Source organism: Sinocyclocheilus rhinocerous, unplaced genomic scaffold (genome assembly GCF_001515625.1).
Source record: "Sinocyclocheilus rhinocerous isolate Xijiao unplaced genomic scaffold, SAMN03320098_v1.1 scaffold300, whole genome shotgun sequence".
NCBI lineage: Eukaryota > Metazoa > Chordata > Actinopteri > Cypriniformes > Cyprinidae > Sinocyclocheilus > Sinocyclocheilus rhinocerous.
In genome coordinates, this window is record NW_015654065.1 from 700,020 (window position 1) to 709,896 (window position 9,877).

General features: G+C 36.7%; 1 protein-coding gene across 8 annotated transcripts in view; it reads right to left on the reverse strand.

The window, feature by feature from the left end:
* The window catches only part of snap91a (synaptosome associated protein 91a), a 71,169-nt gene that overhangs the window by 36,649 nt on the left and 24,643 nt on the right, over nucleotides 1-9,877 (reverse strand). For 5 of the 8 annotated variants that reach the window (XM_016523455.1, XM_016523463.1, XM_016523461.1 and 2 more), the window contains exons 5-13: nucleotides 8,110-8,203; nucleotides 7,697-7,808; nucleotides 7,490-7,596; nucleotides 7,342-7,383; nucleotides 4,076-4,137; nucleotides 3,725-3,730; nucleotides 3,102-3,114; nucleotides 2,301-2,437; nucleotides 417-499 (exon numbers count right to left, since the gene is read on the reverse strand). In XM_016523455.1, coding sequence (XP_016378941.1) covers nucleotides 417-499; nucleotides 2,301-2,437; nucleotides 3,102-3,114; nucleotides 3,725-3,730; nucleotides 4,076-4,137; nucleotides 7,342-7,383; nucleotides 7,490-7,596; nucleotides 7,697-7,808; nucleotides 8,110-8,203 — 656 coding nt within the window. The remainder of the gene's footprint in view (nucleotides 1-416; nucleotides 500-2,300; nucleotides 2,438-3,101; nucleotides 3,115-3,724; nucleotides 3,731-4,075; nucleotides 4,138-7,341; nucleotides 7,384-7,489; nucleotides 7,597-7,696; nucleotides 7,809-8,109; nucleotides 8,204-9,877) is intronic. The other 3 variants (XM_016523456.1, XM_016523458.1, XM_016523457.1) reach the window with 3 other exon arrangements.

Here is a 9,877-nt window from a genome sequence, read left to right on the forward strand (position 1 = left end):
AAATACTGTTAATTGAAAGGATTTGTTGTGGAGTGAGGGGAACTAAAATAGCCTAGCTATGTTTACAGTGTTTATTATAATGCTTGTAATTAGGCGGCATTAGGCCTATTTCTGAATGAAACAATAAAATGCGACTTATGTTTTTTCCCCCTAAAAAACATTATTTTTTTAACCATGCAGCAAACCTTTTTAAATATTTTGATAAATTACTGAAAAAAGAAATAATAAACTGACTTTTTAAACCGTTTAACTGATTTTATTAATCGGTCAAAATTCTTACGGTCGGTTAACCGGTTAAAATGAACATCCCTACCTGAAATGTGATCACTTGAGCTGACCTAGCAAAACAATATTAAAGAATGCAATAAAACAACCCAAAAACACTCTACAACACAAACTAAATGACACCAGCTCACCTCCCCATGATGCTGTGGGAGCTGCTGAAGCCCCTGCAGTTGGAGCCAACAGATCAAAATCCACTAGATCATTAAAGCCGCTGCTGTAGAGTGAAAAAGACAAGAGAGTGATGCTTCTACAGCAAGGACATTTCAAGGATGCTCTTTCTCTCACACCCCCCGTCAGGTTGGCCAGGGTGGGAGCACTGGTCAGCTCATTTCTAACAATTGGAAATACTCAACCCACTCTCCCCTATGCAATTATAACTCATTTGAATCTCATCCTTCCTAGAGGAGATGGATGGGCTGCTGTCCTCATTCCCAGAGGACGGCAGTCCACTTTTAGTCTTTGGCGACTTCAACATTCATCTGGACAAGCCTTATGCTACAGACTTCAATTCACTCCTTGCTTCATTTGATCTCAAACGACTTACCACTACAAGCACGCACAAATCAGGCAACCAACTTGACTTAATTTACACACGCAATTGTATTGCAGACAACATTTTGGTAAAACCCCTACATATCTGACCATTTCTTCATTACATTTGAAATACATTTTGCTACCTGTGTGCCACCAACCCCTATGCGGGTTACTTTTAGACGAAACCTACGCTCCCTTTCCCCCTCCCATCTTTCCTCCGTAGTATCCGCCTCTCTTCCCTCACCTAACCATTTCTCATCTCTGGATGTGAATGCAGCAACTGACACTTTATGCTCTAGTTTAACCTCTTGTCTATATTATATTTGTCCTCTTTTCTCCGGGTCAGCACGGGCTGCCCCTTCTAACCCCTGGTTATCTGATGTTCTTCGTGAGCATCGGACCAAACTCAGGGCAGCAGAGAGAAAATGGAACAAATCAAAAGATCCATCAGACCTGAGTATGTATCAGTCTTTGGCTCCAGACACACATAATCTCTTCAAAACATTAAATTCTCTCGTCTGTCCCCCTCTACCACCTCCCACCACTTCTATAATAGCTAATGATTTCGCCACATTTTTCAAACAAAACTAGAACAATCAGTAGTCAATTCTCAGCCCCACACACACAGGACTTCAAACCAACCACATCCTCTGCTAAAACTCCCATCTTCTCCTTCTGTCCCCTCACTGAGGCAGAAGTATCAAAACCTCTCCTCTCCAGCCATCCTACAACATGCCCTCTGGACCCAATCCCCTCACACCTCCTCCAAGCAATCTCTCCTACACTTTTACCAGCACTCACACACATCATTAACACATCTCTCCTCACAGGCACCTTCCCCACTGCTTTCAAGCAGGCTCGGGTAACCCCACTGCTCAAAAAACCTACATTAAACACTTCACTTACAGATAGCTACAGACCTGTCTCTCTCCTTCCATTCATACGGAAAACCCTCGAACAAGTTGTTTTCAACCAGGTATCATTATTTCTTTCACAGAGCAACAAACTGGACACTAACCAGTCAGGTTTCAGGAGTGGCCATTCAATTGAGACTGAGATCTTTGATGACCAGCTGACCTTTAAAGACCACATTGCAAAGACTGCTCGATCTTGCAGGTTTGCATTGCACAACATCAGAAAGATCAGGCCCTTTCTAATGGAGCATGCTGCACAACTTCTTGTCCAGGCCCTTGTCATTTCTAGGCTGGACTACTGCAATGTCTTTCGACGCTACTTGACTTCATCCTAAATTTTTAAAAAAATTCCCTTTCTAGCTTGTACTTATTTGAACAATGCCTAAAACTTGGTATTTACAAGCACTTCCTGTGTCTGTTTGCCTCTTTAAGAAGAATCGCTTTATGTATTCCCCAATTGTAAGTTGCTTTGGATAAAAGCGTCTGCAAAATGACTAAATGTAAATGTAATGTAAATGCTTGTGTTTTATGTATGATGAGACATTTTTATATATCTTTTGATCTTACTTGATGGTGGTTGTAGCCGGTGCTGCTTTTGCAGGCTCTGCTGCGGTGGTCTCAGTAACCGCAGCTGCTGCAGCGGTGGGCTCTGTGCTTTTAGCAGGGGTACCAGCAGGTGTTCCATTATTTGTTGGAGATCCCTTCTAAATGTGTCATGTTGGGTTTACAGCACCATATATAACATTTAATACACAATAACATGAATAATGTCTTATATTGCTGTATAATATTATGCAGAATAATATAAGCTACTATTCAAAAGTTGGAGGCCAGTAAGATTTTTATGTGAAATAAATTAATCTTTTTATTCAGCAGGGATGCATTAAAGCGATCAAAAGTGACAGTAAAGATATTTATAATATAAACAGAAGATTTCGGTTTCAAATAAATACTGTTCTTGTGAACTTTTACAGAATCCTGAAAGAACATCATGGTTTCCACATAAAAAATATTAAGCAGCACATTTTTGTTTTCTACATTGATAATAATATGAAATGTTTCTTGAGCAATAAATCAGCATATTAAAATGATTTCTGATGTGACACTGAATACTGTAGTAATGGCTGCTGAAAATTGAAAAAAGCTTGGTCACACAGGAATAAATCAAATCTTAAAATATTTTAAATAGAAAGCATTTATATTATTTGTAATAATATTTCACAATATTACTCTTTTTACTGTAGTTTCTTGGTGAGCATACAAGACTTTAAAGACCTAAAAAAAATCTTACCAACCCCAAACTTCTGATCTATAGTGTTATGCTGGATAATTACATTTTTTAAAAATGTAGTTTTATTCATTACTCACCTTAGTCGGTGACCTAGTGATAGAAAATGTAAAAAAAACAAATAAGAAAATAACTTTTACAAAACATCATACTCAAATGGTTAAATTATGGAATTATAATAATTTATGACATGAAGAATCATTTTCAAAGAGCAGGCAGGTCAACAAGGCATTATTAATGAAAATAAAATATTTTATTACTCCGCTACTTTTTATTTTATTTTTTTTTATTTTTTTTTTTGTAGAAAATATAAACAATTCCAAAATATCCCCCTCCCCCAGGCATGCATTGGGGAATATGGAGTATTCAGTTTACAAAACAAATATGCACATGACACTGAAATTCATATTGAGAAATCGATCAATTCATACTGAGAAATCGATCAATTCTGGGCTGGCACTGTTAGTATGTTAAGTTCAGTCTGGTTCAGTTTGTACAGAGTGAACTTAATTATAAAGCTAGACCAAAACTAATTCATTCTATAGAGAGAGGGAACTTCAGCATTTTAAAATGCTGAAACTTAAAATTAAAGTTCAACCATCAGTCTATAGAACTTTGAACACCACAATGACGACAACATCACCATTACAGTATGAAAATATAATCATGTCTACATACAAATTAATTCTGTAGAAATACTTACTCATCACTGTTAACACAAGGAAAGGAGGAACAGTATTACTTTTTGTGATAAAAGTAGTTATTTTATTAGCAGTAAAAAGGCTTTGTTTGTTGAGATAAAGCAGAGACTCATTTATTTTAGTACTTCATGTTATTCAAAGGAACAGAGTTGGGCAAGTTACTTCCAAAATGTAATACGTTATATATTACTAGTTACTGTCTTTTGAAAGTAATTAGTTACATTACAATATTACTGTCTCTGAATTGTAATGCGTTATATTACTGCGTTACAGCTAAACGTAATATACTACTGTAATATTATTACTTTTGTAATGCGTTACTCCCAACACTGCAAAGGAATTAAAGCACTTACACTTTCTTCCCCTCAAGCGTGTTGAGATGTGTTTCCAGAGACTCCAGAAGACTCTCAGGGGCCTACAAAGCCACAAAACAATGCATTGTTTAAAGTGACCTGCCACTAAGGACACAATGTTTGAGACTGCAAAACAAAAAAAGACAAAGTCAAGCTGCTAATTCTAAATGAAGACAAGTAGAGGACAAAATGTACTAGAAAATTACTATAACACTTTTTAAGTAAGACAATAATTGTATACAAGCAATAGACTTAACAGACTTTTTAAAGTAATGTTTACACTGGTTCGGATGCAGAGCACAATGCTTTAGTTCACAGCCCCAGTGGGGCCCACAATGCACTGCAGCATGCTCACTCATGCATTCAGGCACAACAGAAAGATTCAGAGCACATTATTTGTTAGACATGCCACATAATCACAGGTGGGTGTATCTCATGGGTAAAAATGTCATGCAGTTACAGCTAAATAGGCCAAACAAATCATATAAATTAAAATAATATATAAAAACTGGACTTTGTGGTTAATTCATGAATAACAGCTATATAAAAGCCTTTGACCTAGGTCAATATGATATGATGAGCCATAATATGTAATAAACAGAGCATTTATTGATTGTTTAGGTCTAGTCAAAATACAGCTAGCATACATGATATGACATCTGATGCCACGAAGCCTTTACAATTTTCAAATTCATCTTGAAAATAAAATACATTTTGATCAGGCCTGTAATAATATCATTATTAATATCATAAAATCAACTACCTATCATGTACAGATAGAGTGGAGTGCCTTGTCGAATTTGATGACCCTCCTATATGTCTGTAGCAGTTTACATGAAAACAAAATGCATTCTAGAATATGAAGTAATTTTGACGACAACAGAATAGGTCTGCAGAATGTTAAAGCAATTCTGAGTAAAATAGAGCAAGATGGTGTGTTTGACCAATCAGAATAGAGTATTCCAAAATATGATTAATATATGACCTACTGCTGTTCATCAAAATAATGTATGACATTGCATACAGTAATACCAGCAGTGGCAGCTAAACCAATCCTTCAGGGCAGCACTCTCAAACAATTATACTGGAGCTCCAGTAGACAGATTAGCGATTTGAGAAGCGCCTCAGAGGACTGGGGATTGAGCTGAAGTGTTGGTCAAATACAGTCCTCTAACCTCAGGCATACCCTCAATATCACTCACCCCCCTTTCCCATTCTCGGTCTCTCATACACACACAGTTACACACTGTCATACACATTTACAAAGGTATAATGAAGATTAATTTGCATTCAATTAATCCATTAATTACCGTGTGATCTGATAATACTGATCTTTAAACAGTGGGTTAAACACAAATGTGTGCGGTTAAGAACCTAGAAAGATTCTAGTGCTGTCTCTCTTTAGCTCCTGTAAGAGTTTTTTGTTGTGACAAATGCTTAACTGAATAATGCATGAGTGTTAAAAACATTTCTTTTGATTACTAATTGCAGTGGGAGTGGGAGACTTTTCTCAAACTCAAATATCTTCACACTAATAGCGCTAAAATTCTGTTTGGTTATGTAGATTGTGATTGCATGCACAACTGATCATGTAAGAAGCTATGATCCATCAAACTTTGCAAAACGCAGCTATCAAAGGATTCCCATTAAATAGGGGCTAAAGGAATATCTAAATTGTGTGTGAACAACATTAATACACCCTGTAAAAATTCATCAACTTTCTTGAGCTACACATAATGTTCTGTGCATCCCAGGCCAAAACCCAATTACAACCACTGCCAAATCCAGAACCCAGGCAGTCATGCAGGTCTCCCTCCAGCATGTCCTGAACTCCGCCGTTGATCCAGAATATCTGAAGGCAACAATCCTGCCCTAACATCACGCACAGCATGCTTTCAGAGCAAGCCTCCATTTCTGCCAGCATGAAAACCCTCCTAATCTCATAACAGAGCTTCCATAATCATAAAACCATTATAATGTTCTGTTTTATAGGGTCTGATTAGTTTCACAGTGTTGTTATTTTCCATGAAAAGGGTGCAAAACAGGAAACTGAAATTATTTAAAAAAATTAATACACTTAAATGTGTACAGGTGCATCTCAATAAATTAGAATGTCGTGGAAAAATTAATTAAAAAATAATATTTGCTTGATTTTTTAAGTTACAGTGTTGAAAGCTTGACAGAGGCAGTCAACACAACCGCATTTGTAAAAATAAAAAATAAATAAAAAAATTAAGGGTTCAAAACATTGCTTCTTGGTAGTCAAATTGAAACAATATTTGAAAAAAACTGGGAAAAAAATGACTATAAAAATAAAAATAAATAAAAAAAAGTCATGCTGTATGAAAGGGTTCAAATATTACTTAATGGGCGTCAAATTTACAAAATGACATTTTTTGTAATATGGTGAAAATAACGTTACGTTTATGCACAAAAAGCCAAAATTACCAAAATAATAATGGCTCTCCATATTCATGGAAAGTGCATGTTATTTTCATATTTTGCTCATCTAAAATGGAACCACCACTCTTGAATGTCACTCAGTTAAATACTCCATTAGAGAGTAATTTACTGAAATTCCCAAAACTGTTAGGCGTCTTTAAATAGTTTCTATGCAAATTGTTTTATTCGACACATTACATAGGTCTTAATGATTGTGGAAACTCTATTCTTGGCGATTCTTCAGCATTACTGAGATGCAAATGTGACTGCAGCTTGAGTTCTCGTCTCAGACAGCAAGCATCGCTGCTACTCTGATCATGATTCTTCAGTCGCATCCAAGTTCACTCTAAAATGAGATTTTGTGTGCAGTTTATTTGATGAGTGCTAATGAGGATTGACTTTTGCTCTCTCTTGAGCTGCAGGAATCTCCAAAGTGGAAATCTCCACACGCTACTCACACTCTCAGCCTGTGTGATCAATCTGCACCGCTGAAATAAGAAAACAGGTACAGAATCTGTCAATCAGCCTGAGGGGACGGGACAGAATGGATCCATGGAACACGTCCCATCTGACAAATGCCCCATCATGAGAGATAAATGACCTCGTATATGTAGCACATGGATGTCTGTGACTGGCCCAGTGGCCAGGGAAAGGTAACAATCTCTCAATTTTGCTAAAACAGCTGGGATTAGAGGGCTACGACACATGCAAAACATATTAAAACAACACCACAACACAGACATGCATTGTTAGTACTGACGTGTAGAGTGTTGGCATCATGATGTATGGAAAAAAGGTGGAAAATTCTGTTTTAAAAAACCTACCTGCGTAAGTTCAGGAATGTCGTTTTTGTCAATTCCCACTTGCTGTTGAAAGACAAGGTAAGAATATATGGCATATCCTTTGAACCACAAATGCAATTTTCAGTGAACATTTTATAATTAAAGCAAAGATATAAAATACATCTCTTACCTCAGCAATTTTGAGGAACTCTGAGACTCTGGTCATTCGTGTCAAAAATCTTTTATAGATTTCCAGTGCGTCTTTGCATTGTCCTTTCTTCATCTGGAAAAATTTCTCTAAAAATGAACAAGGAAATCATAGCAAATCTATAGTTGTGCCAAATCTTGCAGATGTCAAACCACCGTCTTTGAAATCTCAAAACTTCTCGAGACTTGCCTAAGAGATTAATGATGCCATCATTGTAGCAGGCGTACAACTTGATCAGATCCTTGAAAAGCAACAGGAAGGCAGCGTTGATCACCCCATTGACAAGATCTTTTGGATGAACCTGAAACAACAAAGCAAGAGAATGAGAGGCAAGTCAAAGAAACTAATGTTTCTATGAGCTGTAAACATATTTATTCACCAGCTGTCAAAATTAACTAGCTACCTTACAGCACAAAAGCTTTACTGAACATAAAGTGCAGATTCTGTTGTTTTTCAAATTCTGAAAACATTATTTAAATGTCAGTATGTGACAGATTTGCAAGAGTGTATCCTAACTAGTCATGATGCTAGTCAAGTTTGAACCCTGTATAAAAGCATCAGGTGTTAATACAGCCTGTGATAGTGACAGGAAGCAGACTCACATCAAACTCCAGCAGAGCATCGATCTGACTCTGCAGCGTGGGCATGCCTTTCAAGAGCTTGTCTGTAGACATTGTTCTCATTACACCATCGGCACTGAGTAAGACACACATTCACATGGCATTCATTTCAAATAATATATGTAAGTGAACATAATCCAAAGAAGAATAACAATTCTTGGGTTTTTATCTAACATAAATGTTACAAGCATGTGTTCAGCATATTATTGCATATAGAAAGATGAAATAAAATGCTTCTGGGAATTTTACATCTCATGATAAATACTTTTAAACCTTAATTTGTTACATTGTAGGACCATTTAAAATAATCTAGTGAAAATTGTGAAAAATGTAAAGGAAACAGTGATGGAAGCATGTAGAATTTCGCATCTGTTTGCTTTCAATTTGAAATCTTAATTAATAAAGTTCTTCAACATGTTTGATATTAACTACCTATATACTGTATAATAACATAGCAGAAATAAATTATTCTGCCAAATATGTTGGAACCATTCTGGAGAGTATCACATGCGTAAACAACGTATGCAACTTGTGTATGCGGATACGTTGTTCACGCTGTTCACACAGTTTACGCTTTGATCTGAAAGTAAACAACACATTTGTTGTTTATTCTCTCCAAAATGGCACCAGGGTGACGCGGAGGAGACGAATTGTTGAATAAAGTCATTATTTTTGTTTTCTTTGTGCACAAAAAGTATTCTCAAATCTTCGTAAAATTATGGTTGAACCACTGATGTCACATGGATCATTTTAACAATGTCCTTACTACGTTTCTGGACCTTGATCGTGTTAGGATCCTTGCTGTCTATGGGAGGGTCAGAGAGCTCTCGGAATTCATCAAAAATATCTTAATTTGTATTCCGAAGATGAACGAAGGTCTTACAGGTTTGGAACAACATGAGGGTGAGTAATTAATGACAGAATTTTAATTTTTGGGTGAACAATCCCTTTAAGGCCCATTAACACCAAGAATGATAACTATAAAGATATCGAGAACTAATGAGAACTATAACAACAACTATTTTAGCGTCCATACCAATGCATGACCACGTTCTGTTTATTATAAGCGCGTTCTGCAGTTCTGCCACTTAAATGCTTAAGCTCTTTAAAGCAGGATGGTTTCTGATTGCCTGTTAATATTTTTTTCCTTATCACCACATTCTGAAAGTAATTCTAACGACATCTTTCCATCTTATCATTACAGTTGCGTTGTGGACTCTGTCACTCTACTATTCTGTTAGCCATGAACTTAGCCAGAGTTGTTAGCCATGAACTGTCATGTTCAGGTTGTCTAAATCAGCCAATTTATGTGTTGTAGCTCCTTCATTGTGCATGCAATGAGACCTTGGTCGCAAAACAAGTAATGGGGAGTAATGCCCCATTTTACTTAAAGGGATAGTTCACCCAAAAATGAAAATTACCCATGATTTACTCACCCTCAAGCCATCCTAGGTGTATATGACATTCTTCTTTCAGACGAATACAATCAGAGTTATATTAAATAATGTCCAGGCTTATCCATGCTTTATAATGGGAGTGGATGGTAGCCCAAAATTTGAAGTCCAATAAATTGCACCCATCCATTATAAAAGAAGTCCACACGCTCCAGGGGGTTAATAAAGGCCTTCTGAAATGATGCGATGCGTTTGTGTAAGAAAAATATCCATATTTACAACTTTATAAACCTTAATCTCTAGCTTCCGCTAACTGTTGTACGCGAGTTCACGAGAGAGTGGCGTCCAGCGGATGA